We start from the raw sequence: 23,395 nt of genomic DNA on the forward strand, positions 1-23,395 counted from the left end.
GCGAGCCACAACTACTGAGCCCACATGCCACAACTACTGAAGCCTGCGTGCCTAGAGCCTGTGCTCTGCAACAAGAGAAGTCACTGCAATGAGAAGCCCCCGCACTGCAACAAAGTGTAGACCCCGCTCACCACAACTAGAGAAAGCCCGAGTGCAGCAACGGAGACCCAATGCAGCCAAAAATAAATAAATAAATAAAATTAAAACAAACAAACAAATTAACACGGACCCCTATCTCACACTCGTCACAATCCTAAATTCTCGAAGGAGTGTAGACATAATTTGGAAAAGCAAAACACTGAAACTTCCAGAGGATAACTTAGAATATCGTCATGCCCTTGAGGCCAGGGGATGACTTCTAAAGCAGGACACGAAAAGCACAAATCATAAAGGGAACAATTGGTGAATTGGATTTCATTAAGAACTTCTGTTCATTAAGACACCGTTAAGAGAGTGAGGGCAAAAAAAAAAAAAAAAAAACAAAAAAAATAAAATAAAATAAAAAAAAATTTAAAAAAAATAAAAAAAAAAAAAGAGAGTGAGGGCAAGCCACACAGTGGGAGAAGAAATATGCAGTACATACATTCAACAAAGGACTTGTATTCAGAATATATAAAGAATTCCACAAATCAATAAGAAAAATGAAACACAATTTTAAAAGGGAGAGAGAGGAGCAAAAGATTTGTAAAAGGCACTTCTTTAAAGAGAATATACACATGGCTCCAAAAAAATATTTTAAAAGGACTTAGCGTCATCAGTCATCAGAGAAATGCAAATTAAAACTACTTTTGCTGCATCCCATAGATTTTGGGTCATCATGTCTCCATTGTCATTTGTTTCTAGGTAGGGTACTACTGGGGTCCTGGTAAAGTTCTATTTCATAGGTGGTGGTTTCATAAGAAAACTTCACTGAGTTGTATATAAGGATTTGTGCACGCCTCTTTGTATATTATACTTCAATAAAAATTTTTCCTTAAAAAAAGTGAGATTTTAGAAATATATCAACCAAATGCAACGCGTGGATCCTGTTTGGACCTTGCTTCACACGAGCCAACCATTAAAAAAGAATATGTGAGACAGCTGGGGGAATTTGAAGACTAACTGCATATTTGATGATAATTAAGGGATTACTAAGTTTTTTAGGTATGATGATGGCATTGTGGCAATGTTTTCAAAAAGAGTTCTTATCTTTTAGCGCTACATAGTGAAGTATAAATACATATATTATAAATAAAATAATAGCTTGGATTTACTTCAAAATAATCAGAAGAGGGAGGATGGATGAAATGGGAATCTCTGTACTGTTCTAGCTTTGTGTATGTTTAAAATCTTGCATAATAAAACCTTTTTTTTTTTTAAAGCTATGGCATAGCCAAGGTTTTATGCTTTGGGGCTGTTTATGACTCCTCTCTTCTACCCCTCTGCAACCTAACCAAATAATATTATGTAGTGACGATGGAAACCAGAAACATTGAACCCTTAGGTTACAGGGACCTCAGAAGTCATCTAGGCCATTTCCTCGTTACCAAGCAGAGTATCTGAAACAGGAGAACCCACACCACATCTGCTGCAGAGACTAGCATAGGAGACATAGTGTGACTACTCTCAGAGAAGCAGTTAAAAAAGAAACTTTCCAGGGACCTGGATGTGGCAGAGCAATCATTTACCCACATTCTTCGGGGCACATGCCAATGTGAGGTCTCTAAGCAGCCTGGCTGCCCTCCCTACAAAAGTAAACTCTCAACGGGAGCTCTGGTAGCCTCCCTGAGCTGGCCCTTCCTGTCCTACCACTGGATGCTATGCATATGCTGTCTGACCTCATCTCAGTTAGATATCTATCTTCCTTTGCCAGCTGACCTGGCTGGAGCTGTTAAAGGAGTAAAGCAATGAAGTATGAATTCCTGTATAAATCAAGGCTGGCTCTTCCTTATTCCACGATCCTAGACGAGTACAGGCTTACACAGTTTAGAAACCCTCACTAGATAGATACAAGTAGTTGCAAAAACAAGCTGGATGAGGCCTCCTGACTTAATGTGTCTCCCAAGAAGCCCTCTAGGTTTGGAGCTTTCCCGCTTTGAAAGAAAATTAAACTCATTGATTCCTTCTGGCCCTCATTCACTATTTTAAGATGAAGTCGTTTAAATGGATAAACAAATCTCCAGGTTACACCTAGTTTTAGTGTGCTATCCCTTCTATGCAAAACGCTGCATTTCAACAAGGACTTATTGGAGAAATGAACTGTATCTTTGATAAGGAGCTTTCAGGCACTCTCAGTGGTAGCTTCTGGAGGGAGGAAAACCTTTTACTGGCCCTCACATACTCACTTATCTACCACTAATTAGGCCAATGAGATGATGAGGGCTTCAAAGGTGAGGGACCATGTTTTCATGTACACAAAAAGGGCAAAGTTGAAAAATCAATTTATAGGACTTGTTTATTTCTTCTTTTGGCCCCTTTAAACAAAGGGGACTTTTCAGACTGATACCAGTTCTGAAGCCTGTGCATCCAGCTCTCCCACATACCAGCTATGTGACCTCAAGTTTTCTGTACCTCAGTTTATCAACTGTAAAATGGGGGTAATAATAGTACATACCTCATAAGGTTGGTGAGAAGGCTAAAATAGTACAATGCATGTAAAGCACTTAAAACAAAGGCTGGTTAGTGTTAACTCTTCGTATTGTTTGATTATGACGGAAGCCCTGCCATGGACATGTGCCATCACAGGAAAGAAAGGATAAGAATGGAAAGAGTGGACACTAGGAAACAAAAGGAAATGAGCGGTGTTGTTGAAACTCTGTGGCTAAACCTTACAAACACACCTATTTCTAGCTATTTTTATAATATATGTCAGTAATTCAGGAATAGAGAAAAAGATACTCCGAGACAAAGGGTCAGAGGTGTATAGCAAGAAAGTGGACATCCTTGTATTTCAGATATGTATATAGAAAGGGTACTCTTAAGTGAAGATACAAACCCCATTAGTATTGAAGGGACTGCAAGTCCTGTGGGTCTTGATTTAGCCAAGGACCGCTCCACAAGCCACAAAAAGAAGCTAAGAGCTACTTTTTTGCTCTTTTGTTGTCAACGACTGGCATTCACGAGTTCATTAAGCTTTTTTATCTTATTTATTTTTTGGCTGCGTTGGGTCGTCGTTGCTGCAAGCAGGCTTTCTCTAGTTGTGACGGGCTACTCTTCGCTGCGGTGCACGGGCTTCTCATTGCAGTGGCTTCTCTCCTTGCAGAGCACAGGCTCTAGGCGAGCGGGCTTCAGTAGGTCCGAGGCATGTGGGATCTTCCCGCTGCAGGAATCGAACCCGTGTCCCCTGCCTTGGCAGGCAGATTCTTAACCACTGTGCCACCAGGGAAGTCCCTCTTTCTTTCTTCTTTTTTTTTTTTTTTTAATTTAGGCTACTATGTCACATTTGCATATACATTTAGTATTATTTAGTAAAGAGCACAATTTTGAAATAAAATTAATTGAATAAATGCAGGGACCCTTTAAACAGTTTTCTTTTCAACTTTATGAATAATCACCTACTACAGTCTTTAACGTTTTTAATTTTTAAAAGTCTAGTCATTAGACCATTACCTCTATATGGGCTGTGTATACATAATCAGAACACATATTTTCTCATAATAATTAGCATTTGTTTGTTAACAATCATAATTGTGTTTTCCCATTATTATTTACTATTATCGTAGTGCCAGAGGGATGAACCACATATAGGAACCTGAGAAGAAGGAAGACTGCCCAAAGGGCCTGCTGTCCACTGTCCACAGACTCTAGGGGCTATTAATTATTTATCTACTTTTCAAAGTTAATAAATAGGAATGTCTTTTTGCCCTTTATTCCCCAGATGAATTTAACCAAATGAGAGATGGGTGTGTGTGCGCACGCAGCATCTACAGTCTGAGAATATAAGAGGTGCAGGTAATGGGAAAGAAGGAGATGTTTAAAAAGCAAATAGGGCTTCCCTGGTGGCACAGTGGTTGAGGGTCCGCCTGCCGATGCAGGGGACACGGGTTCGTGCCCCGGTCCGGGAGGGTCCCACAGGCCGCGGAGCCGCTGAGCCTGCGCGCCCGGAGCCTGTGCTCCGCAACGGGAGAGGTTACAACAGTGAGAGGCCCACGTACCGCAAAAAAAAAAAAAAAAAAGCAAATATATTTAATGTCATCAACTATACACAACACTGCTTCCTCTGGCATTTTTTATTATGATTAATTTTCATGAATAGTTTGATTGGTTTTGAGTGTGCTTTTAAGAACATGAGTGCTTTAAAAACATGATACTTATTAATACCAAAAAAAGCAAAATCCAAATAACCCTTATTGACACTTAAAAAATACTTACATATGGGCTTCCCTGGTGGCGCAGTGGTTGGGAGTCCGCCTGCCGATGCAGGGGACACGGGTTCATGCCCCGGTCCGGGAAGATCCCACATGCCGCGGAGCGGCTGGGCCCGTGAGCCATGGCTGCTGGGCCTGCGCGTCCGGAGCCTGTGCTCCGCAGCGGGAGAGGCCACAGCGGTGAGAGGCCCGCGTACTGCAGGAAAAACAAAAACAAAAAAAACAAAAAACCTTACATATAGTTAGAAAATGCAAACCCTGCAGAAAAGTATCAAATGGAAAAATAGGAACCTCCCTCCTCAACCACCCAAGTCCTTCCACCCAAAGGTAAACCACTGTCTTATGCTCCTCTATCCTACCAGAAAAAAATGTATGTGTATATATTCATTTATTTACCCAAATGAATTACATTATGCATACTTCCGTTATAGGCATCTTTTACTTTATATTTCTTGATACTACTTCCACAACAGCACATGGTGATGACCCCATTGTTTTTGCTCCTACAAACAGTGCTGCAGTGAATATCTCTGCACACACAGTGAACATCTTTGCACACCCATCTTAGTGTTACATGCGTTTTGTTACAGTGCAGCAAGAACAAGCTACTCCAAGCAGTCTAACCCAGCTGTGTGGCGGGAGAAGAACAATCTAGTTTTCTTGGAGAAAAGGACGGTATTCAGCTTAGAGGACAGTGAATACTTCCACCTGTTCACTTCTGAATATAAGGCTCCTGTCTCTGCACTTAGATCCACCCAGTGTGCCACCCCTTCTCCCCTCACAGGAGGACACTAGATTCTTGTGGCATGAGTGGAATGTTTGTAGAAGGGGGAAAATAAGCAAGCACTGGAGAGACATATATGGAACAGTGGGTAAAACTGCCAGGTAACTGTGCCCTTCACTCTACTACATAGGTATTGGAAACTCCCCGTCCATGGAAGACCAATATAAAGACAATATTCAGACTTGTCTGGCTAGAGGTACACAGGAACACAGTTGAGTGGCAGAGTTGGGGTTAATAAGTGACTAGAGTCCACAGCTCAGACATATGAGTAATTATAAAATCTTCTTATATCTTTGAACTTCATTGCCTCAAATCCTTTTTGAAATGATGGAGGATTTAAGTTATATTTTGAAACCTTTCAAGATAGTCTTTTCCCAACGATCTGTTATATTTGATATGTCATTTGACTCACAGATCAATTCTCTGAGGCAGGTAGGCCAGTGCCATTATCCCCACTTCATTCATGAAATGAGTGCAGGGCAGCGAAGTTAAATGACTTGCCCAATGTCAATCAGCTGACTAATTGTTTGTTCCCCAAACAAAGAAAAACTAGGAATGAAGCTAGAAATGTAAACACAAATATGTCCCTCTCCAGGGATACCTGAGATTCTGAAAACTACCTCTTCAAATAGAAATTGAATAAATTGAATAATATTGATGATGCTAAGTACCAGGTTGAGACACCGAACTTAAAACTTGACAGAAGAACAATAGTCTCTTCTAGTTTTTTTACAAAGTCTTTTGAGAAAATTTGGTTTCATGTTTTATTATAAACACCTATACTATCTCAGCTTTTTTTAATATAGTAGCTTTTAATTTTTACAGCTAAGACACTGCCGGGGACAGAACTTGTGATTTGTCATTTAGATATCTAACACCAATTTCCTGAGTTGCCTTTTTGTCAGTCAGGAATGTCCTAGATGAGTGTTTTGGAAACTTTTTTGAGAATGGCCTACAGAAGAGATATATTGTACTTTGTAAAGCATAGATATATATCTGCCATTGAAACAGAACTTCCACAAAATAATAATGACCTTTCCTATGGGTGACTGACTTGGATGTTTTCTACTCTTTCTCACTTTTCCATTTCATTTTTTTAAATTGTAATCATGACCAATACACTGATTTCATGACTCACAGATAGATCAGGACCCACAATCTGAAAGCACTGGCTTAGACGAACAATACACAGATCCTACCTCAAAGAATTTATACTCTAGTTGGGAGATGCGTATGTGCATAACTCACAGATATCTTGTAGTTGGAAAGTCTTTAGACATCAATTAGTTCAACTACCTACTCTGTAATATCCCTGAAAGCCTTTGCTTGAATATCTCTAGGACAATAAGTTGCCTCTTATTTGGAAGCTAGCACAGGCTTGGTCATATAAAGATTTGGTAAAATAGCACAGAAACAAGATAAATGAATCAAATACCTGAATATATATTCAATTTTTCCCCCCTAAAAGACAGCTTGGACCTTTATTCATAAATGCATCTCAGTTTTTTCCAGGATGAGGGTGAAAAGGGGAAGGCAAATCAGGGGGACAGCAATCTAGAAAGGCTCCTCTCTGATAACTTGAAGAAGGGGTTTTACCAAGTTAAAAAACATTGCAAGGGCTTCCCTGGTGGCGCAGTGGTTGAGAGTCCGCCTGCCAATACAGGGGACACAGGTTCGTGCCCCGGTCCGGGAGGATCCCACATGCCGCGGAGTGGCTGGGCCCGTGAGCCATGGCCGCTGAGCCTGTGCATCCGGAGCCTGTGCTCCGCAGCGGGAGGGGCCACAGCGGTGAGAGGCCTGCGTACCGCAAAGAAAAAAAAATATATTGCAAGCAGACTTCAATATTGGAAGGTTAAATAAATGATCCTCAGAAGGAGGGCAAGGAGGCTGGAAGTCAGGAAAGGCTCCCCCGAGGAGGTGAGAAAGGAGCCAAGTCTTGGATCAGAAGGATGAAGAGAAGGTAGGAGGTATGGTCAGACGCAGAAGAAATGAGCCCAGCACATTTGGGGGACAGCAGTGAAGGGTTCAGAAAGGGGGTAGGAAAAGACAAAGTCAAAGAGAAAGATTGAGGTCAATCTACAGAGAGCAAGATAAACTCTGGATTGTATTCTCTAGGTAATACGGTGTTACTGAAGGTTTCTGAGTGTATGTAGAGTGGTATTTCAGAATTATTCATCTGCAATGGACTTGAAACCTGGCTCTAAAAAAATCCAGAGTTCAGACAACAGAGTCTCCAGCTGTACTTTAAAGAAAAATGTGTGCACACGTGGACTTCATAAATTCAGAATTCTAGTAACAGCAGTCTCGGTCTCATAAAATATAGAAAAGCTGGGGTATACATATTGAGTTTAGACACCAGTTGAGACCAGTTTCTTTTGCCTTTCATCCTTTACTTTTGTTCATGAAGTGTAAGCCGTGTCTGTGGCTACCAGTAAGTCATTGTTTCCTTTATGAAAGCTACAGATTTTATTCAGAAGCTTGTCCTCAGCACTGCTATGGGCCTCATAAATTATTACAAATGACTTTGCAAAATTTAATTTTGTATAAACAATAACAACGCTTTTAATAAGAAGTCTGAAGTTAACGAACAAACAGGGATCTCTGAAGTGTTAACTATCTAGTAATTCAGGCTCCTCTGGATATGGTGGCAGTGCCCTACGAAACTTAGCTAGAACTCAGGTCTCTTTCAGGTGAATAATAAAATTGAATGTGAGTCACCTTAAAATTACACTGCCACCTGGAAGCACATTTAAGAGATGAGACTAAAAGCTAAATCTCTGTCAGATCTTGCAGTGGTCTTCCTCTCCCTTCCTCTAGCCTGTGGATCAGTAAAGCTCAGGATTCTTTAATAATTTCTCATAAGCATTATTTTTTAAATTATTTTTCTAAATTTGAAAAGTAACCAAAGACCTCAAAGTTACTTTGAGCTATAAAATTTGCAATTTCAGAGCTATAAGATGCATTAGGGACTTCCCTGGCGGTCCAGTGGTTGGGACTTCGCCCTCCAATGCAGGGGGTACGGGTTCGATCCCTGGTCGGGAAGTTAAGATCCCACATGCCTCGAGGCCAAAAAAAAAGCCACAAAACGTAAAACAGAAGCAATATTGTAAAAAATTCACTAAAGACTTTTAAAATGGTCCACATCAAAAAAAAATCTTAAAAAAAAAGATGCATTAGTTGAGTCCATGTTTTTCCACAGGAAAACTTCTTCAGAGAAAGATTGTTTAAATTTCTGAGACAATGTCTGTACATATCGGTGTATATGCTATCGACCACACACCGGTAAATAATTGTTTGGGGTAATGGAGACTACTCACCAATGATCAAGATTCAGCCCAGCTCTTCCTTGCCGCTTTTCTACATCCACATAAACGAGTAAATTACAGCGACGCTGAAGCCTCACAGTTCACCTAAACATTGCAAGCCTGGATCTCAAGTTGAGTATGAATTCTCCTTAAGGTGCATGTTTTGGAGGCAACAGCTCGGTCTGTATTACTGCTGCCTAAACTGGGCAGTGACTCAAGAGGCAGCTGGAAGGAGGTGCTGGGCAATAGCTAAAAAAAGAGTGAAAGCCCCTCAGCAAAGTCCCGCCTCACTACACCCACAGTCTTTTTCTGACTCCTTGGCCCCATCAGATATTGCTCTTATCCATTATCCCACCTTCCTGGGGTAGAGCACAGAGTCTCCTAGGCTCATCATCTCAAACCTCCTGGGATGGCCCGGGCACGACAACTGTGTGTGGCACTTGGCTGTGGAAGTTCGAGTTCTTCACACTCAAACGAAGAGCTGGTCAGTCCTGGTTACCATTAAGTGAGTCGACAAGGACTGCCACAGCCCTGTGCCTGGGAGTTCTCGTGACAAAACCTCGCCACCTGCTCGACCCCATCCTCGGCCGGGGATGGAAATCTGCAGTCCCTCCGCACGCCTGGCGTTTCTAGGTCACCCTGGGGTCCACACGCACACACTCGCGCACGCGATCGCCGCCCTCTTGTGCACGCCCGGCTTCGGAGGGACGGAACAAACTTACTTCTCGCCGACGCAGCCCAGCCAGGGCGCTGGGGGCGAGACCTAGCCGGCCAGGCCCGAGCTCCGGGGTGGATCGGGTCGGGTCGGGTCGGGGTCGGGGTCAGCCCCAGCCGGCCCGCCGGCCTCCCTCCCCTCGCGCCCAACCGGCCCCCGGCGCACGTGCCGGGTGACAGGCCCCCTATAGGTTCCATACCTGCCACCGGAAGTGAGTGAGGAGGGCAGTATAGGCATTTCCTGTGACGCGAGCGCCTGGACTCCATTAGGCAGCAGCTGGGGGAAGAATCAACACACCAGGGAGCAGAGCGGAGCGGACCCGAGGACAGAGGCGGCAGCTGCCTCCGCTGCCGCCCGCCGCCGCCGCCGCCACCGCCGGGGCTCAGCGCAGCGGCGGGCCCCACGCCCCCGCAGCCGCCCCGCGGCGCCCCCCGGCCCGACCCCCGGGCCGCGCACCCCGAGCTGCCTCCGGGAGGGGGGGGGGAAAGGGCCCGGATCCTCCTTCTCCCCCTCCTCCTCTCCCTCCTCCTCCCCCTCATCTCACCCCTTACCCTGACCCCTCCCCGGCCCCCCCTCACCCCGACCCTCTCCCCGGCCCCCGCCTCCCCTCCCCCGCCTCGCCCCACCGGCTTCCCACCACGGCCTCTCTCGGCGAGGAAACTCTGGCCTCCGCTTCCTCCTCCTCCGACTCGGACACCGGCGGAGCCTCCCCGCCCCCGCGGAAGAAACCCCGAGCCTCGGCGGCGGAGGGAGCAGGAGAGCCCGGGGCTTCGGCAGGCAGAGCAGGCCTCTCCCCTCCGTCCTCGTCGTCCTCGTCCTCGTCGTCGTCGTCCTCCTCCTCCTCCTCCGTGGTGGTAGTGGTGGGACTCCCCCCGGCTGCCCCTTCCGCCGCCGCTGCCGTTCCCCACCGAAGTAGCGGCCACAGCCTGGTCAGCGGCAGCATCATGCAGGCCAACGGGGCAGGAGGAGGAGGAGGAGGCGGCGGCGGCGGCGGCGGAGGAGGAGGAGGGGGCGGCGGGGGCCAGGGACAGACCCAGGAACTCGCCTGCCTGTCGGCCCAGAACGGGGAGTCGTCCCCCTCGTCGTCGTCGTCCGCGGGGGACCTGGCCCACGCCAATGGGCTCCTGCCTTCCGCCCCCTCCGCCGCCAGCAACAATAGCAACAGCCTGAATGTCAATAACGGGGTCCCCGGCGGGGCCGCCGCCGCAGCCTCCGCCACCGTTGCAGCTGCCTCCGCCACCACCGCCGCCTCCTCTTCCTTGGCCACCCCAGAACTGGGCAGCAGCCTCAAGAAGAAGAAGCGGCTCTCCCAATCAGATGAGGATGTCATTAGGCTAATAGGACAGCACTTGAATGGCTTAGGGCTCAAGTAAGTATCCCTTCCAGGCAGCTGGTGTGGACAGACCGAGGGACGGAAGCTGGCGGGAGGGGAGGGCGGGGGGTGGCTGGAAAGAGCTCAGGCAAAGGGAGAATTACTGCTGGGCCCAGGATACAGGAGGACGCAGCTCAGACAGGCTGACCGGGGAGGAGGAGCCCACCTGCAGGGAAATAAGGGGAAATCAATCAGTCTGACAAATTGTGTGGTTGGGGGTTGGGCAGGGGGCGTAGAAACCAAAAGAGTCACCCCTCCCCGTACACCTTCAGAGCGTAATTGTCTGTCAATAAAGACAGATGCGGGAGTGTGTCTGTGTGTGTGTTGGGGGAAGGGTGGATTAGAGCTGGTGGAAATAATGAACCTTGGAGGATTTGTTTTTCAAGGGTACCTCAGAGGCATCTTTGTGGGACACCTCCCCCCCGCCCCCAGCCATGACAGACAACCCAGGCAAACTACCAATCAGGAAAGACAATCACTTACAAGTGTTTATGGGAACTGAGGGGCTGGGATAATTTGGAAGGAGGCTGCTGAATAAATCTGATGGGAATAATGGAGTAAGTTACCATGTTGATGTCATTTAAAGGCCCTTGTGTGTGTACAAGAGGCCTGCCACTAACTTGTCTGAAATCCCACTGTAATACCAAGAAGGCGACTGCCTCTGAAAAAGGGACATCTGATCTGGTGAATCATTTATTTTCAAATACAATTTAGATGACCTTGTGTACCTAAAGTAGGGTGAAGGTAGACGACCTTGGCCCCAAACCCCCGTTTTGTATACACACAAAGGAAAACCAGGGGTGGTGGAAAGTAGGATTGGTGGGAGTGCCGTGGAGCTTGATGGAGGATGAAGCAGAACCAGAGAGAATTAAGACTAGAGAACAACATGCAACAGTTTCCAGCTTCAAAGCATAGATTAAAATAAGCTCTTAGTATATTTTGGATTTATAGATTTGTTCTGGGGAGAGGGAGAAAAGAGCACTTTTTAAAAGTGACATAAGTATTTTGATTCTCAGGCAGATTATTGCACTGTTTTTTGCTGAAAAATAAATGGAGCTGAATAAGAAAGCATTGAAATATAAGCAAATATGTAAGACTGTTAAAGATTCTTAGATATCAAAATATCTGATGGAAGAAACCACATGTGGTGAATCGTTTAAGCTCTGAAAGAAGTATATCGAAGGAAGATTTCACTTTGTTCCCTAAGGAAAAGCATTTCCTAAATGCTAACAGAACATATTACTGAGACAAGAAGCAAGCTGACAGCAGCAGGAGGAAATAACTCGTGACTGTTTGGAACCTACACCATAGTAAATTTGCTATTTTTAGTATAGAGAGAAAGCGAATGATTTTTTGAGGCAGGATTTATTTCAGTTTTAAAGATTGACCTATTAGAATTTCTTTGCAAACATAATATCTGGATGTAAGGCTTTTACCTAATACAGGTCATCTCCATCACCTTGTATGTAACTAACAGTTTTTATCTTTCTAAATGTAGTAACGTGGTTAGTATGTAGATCATGGTTTTTCACTTTTTTTAACCGGTTGGTTAGAACACATTTTTAGAAATTTTATACTTCATTAAAGACATTAAATGGAAAAGGAGGAAGAATTTATTTTGATTCTGGTTTCAAGAACGTTTTTGACTTGACTAGATGTAAACCTAGGTGGCAGTTTAAAAATCAAGTTTGTTTAGCCAAGCACATCAAAGCTAATTATTTCTTTTTCCTTCATCATGAGGTTAGCTTAAGAACTTTTGCAACTGTTTTCATAGACAGTAGTTTATTTGGAAGAGTAAACCCTAAAGTTGGTCAGGTCTTTTTTACACTGTATCTCTCCTGCAGCCAGACTGTTGATCTCCTCATGCAAGAGTCAGGATGTCGTTTAGAACATCCTTCTGCTACCAAATTCCGAAATCATGTCATGGAAGGAGACTGGGATAAGGTAAAGTAGGGCATATAGAGCTGTGTAACTGCTGCTAAAATTGTATATTTGATGTGCATTTTGTGACATTTCTGTTTTTCTCTTATACCAATTTTTGCAGGCAGAAAATGACCTGAATGAACTAAAGCCTTTAGTGCATTCTCCTCATGCTATTGTGGTAAGAGGCGCACTTGAAATCTCTCAAACGTTGTTGGGAATAATTGTGGTAAATACACTTTTGTTCTTAGTTTCACATTTATGCTTATTTTAGTAGGTTATTGATAACTCTAGGCTTCTGCCTCTTATAAAAGATAAGGCCTTAACTTTCAAATAATTAAACTTGTAAACTAGGATGAGTGTTGATGTTTTAAAGTTTGAGTTTTATATTTTTAAAATCATGTTTAGTAAATGTGTCCTTTGAACCTTTGAGTTTATAAATTAAGCTTTTGCTAAATTATGTTGAAAGATCTTTATGCTTTTGGTACTGTTAATAGGAGTTTAATATTTATAGAATCAGGAATAAATTATACTTTTATTATTTAAAATACTGAATGTGCTGGTAAAGAAAACATGTTTGGGTGTATATATATCCATATAGCCTTAAGTAGCTGACACATTCATTATCTTTTTTTAAAACAAATCTTTGGGAATTGTAGTTAATTCAAACCAGCTCCATTGGTGTGCTCACCATTTTCCATTCTTGCATTCCAGTTGTGTGAATTGACAGTGTCCAAGTTTGTATAATAGATATCACTCTGGTGGAGGTTTAGTATGCAAATTTGACCATTGGGCTCTGCTTACCGGCCTTATTTCCTGACAAGATCAGTTTAGTAGTTTAATCTGTTAGCCTCTTTCATAAATCTTAATGAATCTTTTATACTAATAGGCTTTAATTCTTCAGTAGATGTTGGTGAGGGAGAGGAGGGGATGAGTTTTTCCTAAGTCCTTGTGATTGGAAACCATGAAGAATCAGCTGCTGGCTGCTGGCTTTTTAACTTCTAGCTGATTCATTTGTTGTCAAAAGCAGTTTCCTGTCTGGTGGGGGAGGGACAGAAGGCAAATAGGAAGTGAAGTAGGGAAATCAGCTGTTTGTTAAATATTAGTAAATGCCTGTTACATTTTGATTTTTTTTTTAATTGGGTCAAACATTAATCTTTCTGCCTTTGTGTATAGACCTAATAGACTCTCCTGTTTCAGTTTTGGGGTTTTTTTTTAAAAAATCTTAATTACAAGAGTTTTCAAATTCTTAATATAATTGTTTACAAAAATATCCTAGAGAATGGACTTCAGGTGAATTAAAGGAGCAACCAATATGAACAAATACGGATTCAGTTAAATTGACGCTCTAGTGTTTTGTGGGTTGTTTTTTTTTTCCGTAAATACTAAAATTTTTAATTTATTATCAGGCATCTGATTCAATAGTAACTCATGGACTAATCAGTTCCATGGTAAATTTTTAAAATGAAAACACAGAAGTTAAACATCTATATTCAAAAGGATTGCAAATTTTCTAGTAATTAAATTTTCCCCAACCCATATGTTTGGGTTTTTAAAAAAAAAAAAAATACCTAAGTAAATTTTTATTGGGCAGTTTTTTGTAAATTGTTAGCCCTGACAGAATGGAAGGTGACCCTAATATAAAGACAATTACAAGGCCAAAATAAGAATTGGGTTTCCTTTCCCACTGGACAAGTTAACTCTGCTTATATGGTGACAGTAGAGAACTTGCCCATGGACTATTTTAAAATAAGTGTGTGATTTCTTGAAGGATCATTATCCTTTTTTAAGCTTCATCCAAATTATATCTGTAATTTAGCAGTAAAAATTATTAATTAGGCACACTTTTTTTCTTATTTGTTTATAGTAATTTGAGGCTTGTGTATTGGGTTTAGATTATAACTATCTCATTAGAAATCGTCTTTGTAGATAATAAGGAGGAATCCTTTCTTTGTACAGCCTGTTCAGTCTGTAGAACATTCTAGGATCTAATAAGAGATGAAGATTAAATCTCTGGCTGAGCCTCACATCATCAAACTGTTTAGGTATTTATACACAGAAAGGGATTCCAACTTTATCTCACTTTAAACATTAATGAATCAATTGCTTTTAAAGATTCAGGTCAGCATTTTTTCACCTAATTGTGTTTAGATTTACTCCTCTCCCCCACTCCATCTCCAGAAGATAATCTAATGTAAACGTAAATTTGTCATAATACCTTAGAAGACAACTATTTGGCTTTTGTTTAACATAATTATTTTAATTGTATGCCCAGACACATTTGATAACTTAGTCTAGACTAAAGTTGTATTTTCTTTTTTAAACCTGAATGTTTCTATTGACCCAATCCACTCCCCCCTTTCAACACCCGTATTTTTAAATGGTTTCTAGTCAAATGATACTAGGAATAGCAGAATTTTTTCCAGAGTTTCTGGAAGCTGATCTTATGAATCAACATATTTTAGTTTGGGTTCAGATATTCTTAGCCATGTCTGGGGAATTTGGGTGGGTATTTGAGATCAATAACAAAACTTTTACATGTCTAAAAATGTCTGATTCTTATTTTAATAGAATAGAAACATGCTTAACAAAAGTGTTCAAATATTGATCTACAGAAATTTAGTAGTATATTTTAAAGTCAAATAGGGAGGAGTTTTGAAAACCATGGTTTAAATATAATTCATTTCTACTTTCCTCTGAGTCATGATTTAATTGATATAACTTGGTTATAACCTTATCTCAGAGCTGGTCAGAACCACTGCTAAGTTAGCTAGGAGCTAACTGCCCTTGATAACCAGACTTCCTGTGTATCATAACTTCTGAGTTTCAGAGCTTCACATTGAGTTCAGTATAATTATATGGGAGGAAACAGTAAATCCAAATATTGGGTAGGGTGATGGGGGACAACGGCAGGATTTACCACGTGCACTATCTATCTTTCAAACTATCCTACCTAGTCACTTACCAATTTCAATTTTTTATCAGATAGTAAAAGAGAAAAAATTACTGCTAGGCCCAAAGATGCTGAAACATTTTTCAGAGATCAGGAATGATCTCTTACAGAGGTCTAGTTAGGAGTTGGGGAAGGATACAAAGGAGAGTTTATTATCTCAACCTGTTTTCTTTTTTTCTTCATTTAAGAAGTTCATGATCTTTCCAAAAAAAAAAAAACCCATAGTAAAGCCCTGTCCCCACCTCAGCAAACTTCAGTTTTGCCTGATTCTTTAAATTTTTTCAGTACATAATTAACGTCTTTTGTGACAGATGTTCATTTTCTTGAAACTGTATTTACATTTTTGTGCTTTAAATTTGGGGAAGTAAAATATAGCTTTACTTTCTCCATCTTTATCATATGTGTCAAATACTTGAATTGAACTGATTTTTAGGAGAATAAACAGTTTCTCAACCAAATCTCTAGCTATTCTTGGCCAGTAGCTTATTAGTTGCCCTGCACACTACCAGGAATTGGTATCTGTTTGAGGGTATTCTTTGTCTTAATCTGGATAAAATGACTCATAGGGAAATGTTCTTGCGCTGCTTTTATAGCATTCCATGTATATACAGAAATATGTGTGTATATTGGCTTCTCTCAAAGTTTTACTCTGCGTTCCTCTTCTCTCCTGCCCTGCCTTTGCTCCATAGAAAGAGAGTAACATGTTCTAGTAGGATCTTGATGGGAAAGTAAGGGGGAAATAGGAAATAGCAACTAGGGCACTGTCCCTACACACGTTGGAATGGGGAAGGTGGCGTGCATAGGACTTAATGATTGATACCCCCAAAGTTAAGACTTGCCCTGAATAAAAACAGACAGAATTTTCCCCCAGATTCCCAAATATTAAGAAAATTCAGTGAAGAAATTAAATACACATGCTGCCAATGGCATTTAAACAGAAAAATTCTGCAACTAAATGATACTCAAGTTTGATTCAAAAATCCTAGGTAAAGTGAAACTCTTAACATTATATTGATAAATGGAAGTATATGAACTCTTCATAAAGAGTTGAAGTTTTTTCAGAAGATAAAATGGTGAGAATATCCATAATAACTTTGAATATTTGATTTTTAGATTTTGTTCTATTTAGTCTTTTGTTTTTTGTCACCTGATGGACTTTAAAGTATTTTTTTTATTTGACATCTAGAGTTTAACGTTAGGTTACATGTGCAGTAACGTGTTTTCAGGGCATCTCGGTAACCTATTTCCGAAACATTCATTAGTAAATCTAACTTTACGTGTAAAATTTGTTAAGTGTAATTTTTCTAGTTATAGGAGCTTACCTCCTAGTTTGAAATTTTTTCTTTTGTTCTTTAGCTATCGATTTAAGATTCGATTATTACCAAACATAAGCAATGTATCTTGTAAAAGATGTATTTAAATGTATGCCTAACTTACATGGGAGGGTTTGTTTGGTTTACTTTCTCTAGAAACGATTTTTATAAGCTTGTAGGTTATGCGTGCCTCCCCAATACTCCCTAAAAGAAAATCTTACAGAGCAATTCGTTATACTCTTAATTTTGTGAATAAACGATAATTTCTCCACAACATTTTTGACAGCAGTTTATTTTTAATGTCTTTTAAAGTAAGCATCTTAATGAAGAAGAAAAGGCTGTCATTTGGGGTTTTCTTTTGAATGCATTTGGAATCTTTACCTCTATGTTCCTTGGAATCTCTAAGTATGACTAACATTTCCTGTCTACTAAATTTTCTACCTGCATCAGTTGACTTGCTCAAGTGCCACAAGTAACAGATTTGATAAATGAGTCCCTCCAAGCAGTGGTCTTTAATTAGGTTTAAGGTTTAAAAGAAATTGCAAGCTTAATATTCGTAAAAGCTCTTTTGTCTAGCAAAAAGCTGCTAAAACTGCGATGATCACTTTCAAGTCAAAAGTAAAGTAACAGAGTAAAGGAACATTAAAAGTATTAAAGCTGTACACATTTCAGAAAAAAACTAAATGTGAAAGGGCTTCACAATAAGCTGGAAATGGTTTGTCCTTTTGGGGGAAAAGAGTTGATAATAATTGTGCTTCATAGTGAAATGCATCAAGATAGTTACCAATACACAAAGACCTTTGAGTTCAACCTTCGATTGTTCAGCCTTCGATGGCATCCCTTTATTGCCACCTAGAGACAGTGAGTCCATCAAGCTCATGCTTGTCCACTTTAGTCATAGGAAACTCAGTACTTTGCACACCAGCCTCTAATCCAGTTGCTGGACACCTTTTCTTACCTTTGATAAGCCAAAATATGACACTTTGTAACTTTGACCCAGTGGCTCCAGTTCTGCTTTCTGGTCTACTTAGTCCTTCTTTCACATTGTGGCCTTTAAGTAATTCCTCCATTAACTGGTTTTTCTGCTGTCTTTTTAAAACTTGTTGCATGAAACCCCCCAACAGCCATTATAGAAGTCAAACTTTTTAAAAAGCAAATTTAGAATACTTGGAATAGTTCTAGCTTTTCACGCAAGAAGTAAAATTCTAGGTGAATGTTTTGAGGACAGAATTAATTTTCTCCTGTGTTGATGCCTTGGTCACTAATGTTCTTTTCTAATTTGAGATTATTTGTTCAAAGCAGACTTTTATTAATATGTGAAATGGAGCAATAGGGTCACATTTAATCTGCTGTGACCCTATTAAATCAAAATATTTTGAGTCTTTTTAAAGCTTTATAACAATTATTTTTAAAGGGCATAGTAGAATGGTTTCTACTGTTCTGTTTAGGCACAAACATTTTCTGAAACTTCCATCAACTTTTTTCCCCTGACTGCTGCTTTCTGTCATGTCAGAGGATGAAGTTTTTGCTGCTGCAGCAGAAGTACCTGGAATACCTGGAGGATGGCAAGGTCCTGGAGGCACTTCAAGTTCTACGCTGTGAATTGACGCCACTGAAATACAATACAGAGCGCATTCATGTTCTTAGTGGGTAAGAAAGCTCAGTTCTTAGCTCCAGGTTGAGGAAGGAGCTATTTTTATCAAGGTTACCATTCCAAAGTTGCATTTCTTTTAATATTTTCCCAAGATGTGAGTATTGCTAAATTCTTGGGTAATATTTGTCTGGGTAATTTCACTTATGTGTGTACAAACTATTTTTGTCATCCTAGGAAGCTTTCCATATTGAAATAGAGAGATGCTTAAGTGGGTGAAGGGAGAAGAAATATGTATTAACAGTGAAATGCCATTTCATGATCTTCTATAAAAGCCCTGTGGCATAATCTTCTATTAAAAAAAAGCAATAAAGTTTCTAGTGTTGATGCATACAGACATTTTTTTTTTTAACATATGCTTGTCATGTACCAGGTCCTTGCTAAGCGTTTCATAGACACAATCTCATTTTATCCTCGTGTCGATCCCTTAAATGTTAGAGTGCCCAAACCCTTGGTTTTGGACCTCCCTCCCTTCTCTGTCTACACACACCTTCTAGGTGATCTCATTCTATACTATGCCTTCACATACCATCTACATGCCAGTGGCTCTTAAACTTACCCTCTCATCTGAACTCAAAGTGTATATACCTGATAGCCTACTTGACAGTCTCCATTTGGATGTCTAAAAGGTATCTCAAAGTTACGTGTTGAGAACAGAAATGCTTAATTCCCATTGTCCCTCCACCCACCCAGCCCGCACAAACCTGCTCCTCCTCTCGTTTTCCTCATCTTCGTAAACGGTGAGACCTTCTACCCACTTCTTCCAACAAAACACTTAAACCTCATCCTTGCATTTTTATCTTTTAACTGTGACAAGTATTGTTCACGTAAGGAAATGGCCCAGAAATGACAAGATGTCGAATTGACATGGTTTCTTCCTCTTAGTCCAGTGTCCTTTGAGTTATACCACATGACTTCCCATAAACAGACACGCGTTTGAAACCTTAGGGTATAATGTGTATTTTCAAAAGGGAGCAGAGCAACCATGGGTAACTTTTGGAAAATTCTAAAAGTAAACGATTTTTCGTAAAATTGATAATAACTCCCCAAAAGTTATTTTGGAAGCCAAATTTTTGCATTGTCCAACTTCTTTTATAGGGTTTTGTGAGTGTAATTACTTACATATTAAAAAGTAAGTTCTCATCAGCTAAGGCACTATATATTTAGTAAACAGCAAGAGAACAAGTAGTTCTGCTGTTGGGTAAGAGGCTATTACATTATTTAGATGCTAAATGTAATATGCTAAATGCAATATGCAGTTAAGAAAAGGAGGTGGTGATACTCAAGTTAACTGAGAGGTTTCTGATACTTACATGACCATTTATCAAGCTCTACCTATATACCAGGTAGTAGACCAAGTACTTCATATACTCCCTCTTATTTAATCCTCACTACCCTACTTAATACCCTTGTTACAAATGAGAAGAACAGATTGTCTGAGACCAGAGTACTAGGCGAAATAGCAGGAGAGTTACTTGCCAGGTCTAATCTCCAGGTTTGAATAATTCTTTCACTTCTTTTACTTTTAAAGCCTGTTCTTCTGAGAAGAGCCAGAACCAGGTCAGGGTCACACTTCCAGCAGGGGGCCCTCATGTATTCTCCAGAATCCATGAATTTAGCATTTATGCCTCCTTCGGCACATATAGTGAGTAATAAAACAGTTCCCAAATATTCTGCTTTGGGATCTCAGTACCTTTCACAAGATGACACAAGGATGATTATCCAATTATACCATTTCTTGAGTGGCATTTATGAAAAACTTTTGAAGGTATGTTGTTTTTGTTTAGTTAACTGAGTATGAGTATCTTTGAAGGTTTTTTTTTTTTTAGTTTCGTTTTGTTTATTGAGGAGCAGTTAGGTTAGCATACTGGTTAAGAGAAAGTTCTGCAGCTACAATGCCTGGGTTCATTTTCTACTTTGCTGCTTAACCCTAAGCCAGCTACTTAAGCTTTCTGTTTCCTCATTTGTAAAAATAGAATAATAGTGTTTACTTCATACAGGATTGTTATGAACATAAAACGAACTAATATATGTTGAGTGCTTAGTTAAGAACAGAGCCTGGCACCCAATAAGAGCTACATATGTATAATGATACATAACAGTAAATATAAGGAGGCATTTTGTTAATAGATAGCATAACAATAATATCTACTATTCTATTGTTATATTCAGGTGCCAGGTTGTATTAATGAATTGGGTCCACTGTAGAAATTTCTTCCTGATTTATATTTCTTAGTAAGAACTAGATATCCAAAGTATAATCAGTACTTTTCAATTATGTTTAATTCAGAGAAAAGGGTTTGATATTTGGTGCTTTCTCCTGTCATATTTTTAGGTATCTGATGTGTAGCCATGCAGAAGACCTACGTGCAAAAGCGGAATGGGAAGGCAAAGGAACAGCTTCACGATCCAAACTGTTGGACAAACTTCAGAGTAAGAGTCTTGAATTTTGATGTTTCTGTATTTTCTCTTAGAAATGATACTACGAATCAATTAGGAAGACTTGTGTCTAGACATACTCTTATCAAGTGGTTATGTAAGAGGAGTGAGGGGGAATCCATTAAGAGGCCCTTTATTTATTTTTTTGATAGGTCTTTATTTTTTTTTTAAACACCTTAATTGGCATATAATTGCTTTACATTTTTATGTTAGTTTCTGCTTTTTAACAAAGTGAATCAGCTATACGTATACTTATATCCCCATATCCCCTCTCTCTTGCGTCTCCCTCGCACCCTCCCTATCCCACACCTCTAGGTGGTCACAAAGCACCGAGCTGATCTCCCTGTGCCATGCGGCTGCTTCCCACTAGCTATCTATTTTATGTTTGGTAGTGTATATATGTCAGTGTAAGAGGCCCTTTAAACCAGAGACTTCAAATTCCACCATGGAGTCTAAGAAGCTAACTTCAGGAGTCAGTAACAGGATGCTGGTCCCAGAGCAAGTCTCCTTTCATTTCTTTTATGTAGTGATGCTCCGCTTAAGATTCTGTTTGGGGGAGAAATGCTGTGGTTAGAGGAAAAAACATGTAAACCACAGCTTTAAGCCACAAGTGTTTTAGATAGAGGGAGACTTCGTTTTATTGCTCTTCACTTTATTGCGCTTCGCAGATAACTGCAGTTTTTACAAATTAAAGGTTTGTGGCAACCCTGAGTTGTCAAATGATAGTTAGCATTTTTTAGCAATAAAGTATTTTTTAATTAAGGCTTGTACATTTTTTTAGACATAATGCTGTTTCACACTTAACACACTACAATGTAGTGTAAACACAGCTTTTATATGCACTGGGAAACCAAAAAAATATTTGTAACTCGCTTTGTTGTGATGTTCCCTTTATTGCGGTGGTCTAGAACTGAACCCACAGTATCTCCGAGGTATGCCTGTTTTTTGTTGATTTCAACAGTAAGGCACAGATTTCTTTAGGTAAAATGTTTTACCCTCCTTCCAAATATTTTATATAACTTCCAAATTAGAGTAGGGGTTTCATTTTTGCCACATCTTTATAATGAAAGACCCTCTTTCCCTCTGTGGTTATACCATATTCTGTGTTTTCATGTTGAGGTGGGAGTGGAGATCCTAAGAATCAGAAGACCATGTGGTTGTGGAGGTGTAAGCCTTGAAGGATTGGAATAGATTGGTATCTATAATCAAAACTCCAGTTATATTCCCTGAATTTTCACACTATCCTTGGCATTAGAAGCAATTTGATGGGACCTGGAACTTGTTCCAACATTTTGGCCCGCTCTTCGTTAAGTGGGTATTTTTCCTATACTTGCAGTGATGCTTCATCTCCCTCTGGGACACAGTTATCTCTAGATTTTCTTTTCATCATCAGTGCCCTTTTATTTTTTGCTGAGTTGTTGTTGTTGTTCTAGGGGATCCACATGCAAATTAAAGCCCTCCTGCCCAAGTGTATTCCATTCTAGTGGCAACCTAGCTGTAGGTGCTGACAGATATTCATGAAGCTTACATGTTATGTCGCCCAGAACTGCTCTATTTAAGGGCATGGTATTATTACAGTAAGGGCAAGTACAGCAGAAGATGAGTCAGATGTCCTAAATAAAAGTAAACTGTTTTGTTTTTTTAATTTTAATTTTTATTTCTCTTTTTAAAAATATCTTCTATTAAAGCCTATTTACCACCATCAGTGATGCTTCCTCCACGGCGTTTACAAACTCTCCTGCGGCAGGCGGTGGAACTACAAAGGGATCGGTGCCTATATCACAATACGAAACTTGATAATAATCTAGATTCTGTGTCTCTGCTTATAGATCATGTTTGTAGTAGGTAAGAGAAAAACTTTTTACATTCTAAAGTAGGCTAACCTTTTATGGTCTCACTTATGAACTTTATTAAAATGTTTTTTTAGAGTTTTATCCTGTCACCATAAAACAATTCATGTTTGCTTTAGCATTCACAAGTACAGCTAGAACTCTTGAAGTTGACAATTAAGAGAAATTTGTATATGTTTATATAGGAAACCAGTCCTTGAGAACTGAAGCTGCAAAGCCTGTTTTGCCTTTATTTGCCTGTGGGTTTGGTTGGTCATTTTCTATATCTGGCCATTTTTTTAAGAATTTGTAAGTGATACTGTATAAGAATGCCAGTGATTGAAGTGTTTACTGTCCTTGGATGCCGGAGATCACTTAGTGATTTTTTTTTTTTTCCTGGACATTATGGCTGTTTTAACTATAGCCCAGATTATTTTCTGCTCGTAAAGGTCATGGAAATACTTTTTTCATAATGAAAGTTCTGCTTTTTAGTTGAAAGTGACCTTTCAACTAGACATGTTTAGAGCAACAGGTATTAACTTTCTGGTTTGGGTTTTATCATACCTATCCATCTACATAATTTTAACTTTGAAGAATTCGGGCTTCACTTTAGATGTTAGGAGTGTTTTGAGTAAAAAAGTCCCTACTATTTGAACAATGATCTCCAAAATTTCAGCAGAGCTTTAATTTTTAAGATACTGAAAAACAAATTGTGAAATCTTTCAAACTCCAGGAAGAAAATTATTTGGGTCTGGTGAACCAGACATA

At 40.3% G+C, this 23,395-nt stretch overlaps 2 protein-coding genes across 13 annotated transcripts in view; one reads left to right on the forward strand and one right to left on the reverse strand.

Annotated features, from left to right (window-relative positions):
* Nucleotides 1-9,525, reverse strand: part of CNIH3 (cornichon family AMPA receptor auxiliary protein 3) — a 282,314-nt gene extending 272,789 nt beyond the window's left edge. For 5 of the 11 annotated variants that reach the window (XR_009517051.1, XR_009517055.1, XR_009517034.1 and 2 more), the window contains exons 1-3: nt 9,350-9,525; nt 8,448-8,684; nt 4,351-4,542 (exon numbers count right to left, since the gene is read on the reverse strand). The gene's annotated coding sequence lies outside the window, so the exon portion shown is untranslated. The other 6 variants (XR_009517037.1, XR_009517032.1, XR_009517040.1 and 3 more) reach the window with 6 other exon arrangements.
* The window catches only part of WDR26 (WD repeat domain 26), a 43,429-nt gene continuing 29,458 nt past the window's right edge, over nt 9,425-23,395 (forward strand). The window contains exons 1-6 of one of the 2 annotated variants that reach the window (XM_059997733.1): nt 9,425-10,519; nt 12,367-12,466; nt 12,567-12,671; nt 18,222-18,358; nt 20,695-20,792; nt 22,487-22,643. In XM_059997733.1, coding sequence (XP_059853716.1) covers nt 10,095-10,519; nt 12,367-12,466; nt 12,567-12,671; nt 18,222-18,358; nt 20,695-20,792; nt 22,487-22,643 — 1,022 coding nt within the window. In that variant the 5' untranslated portion in view covers nt 9,425-10,094. The remainder of the gene's footprint in view (nt 10,520-12,366; nt 12,467-12,566; nt 12,672-18,221; nt 18,359-20,694; nt 20,793-22,486; nt 22,644-23,395) is intronic. The other variant, XM_059997739.1, reaches the window with a different exon arrangement.

Source organism: Delphinus delphis, chromosome 1 (assembly GCF_949987515.2).
Source record: "Delphinus delphis chromosome 1, mDelDel1.2, whole genome shotgun sequence".
In the NCBI taxonomy this organism is placed as follows: Eukaryota; Metazoa; Chordata; class Mammalia; order Artiodactyla; family Delphinidae; genus Delphinus; species Delphinus delphis.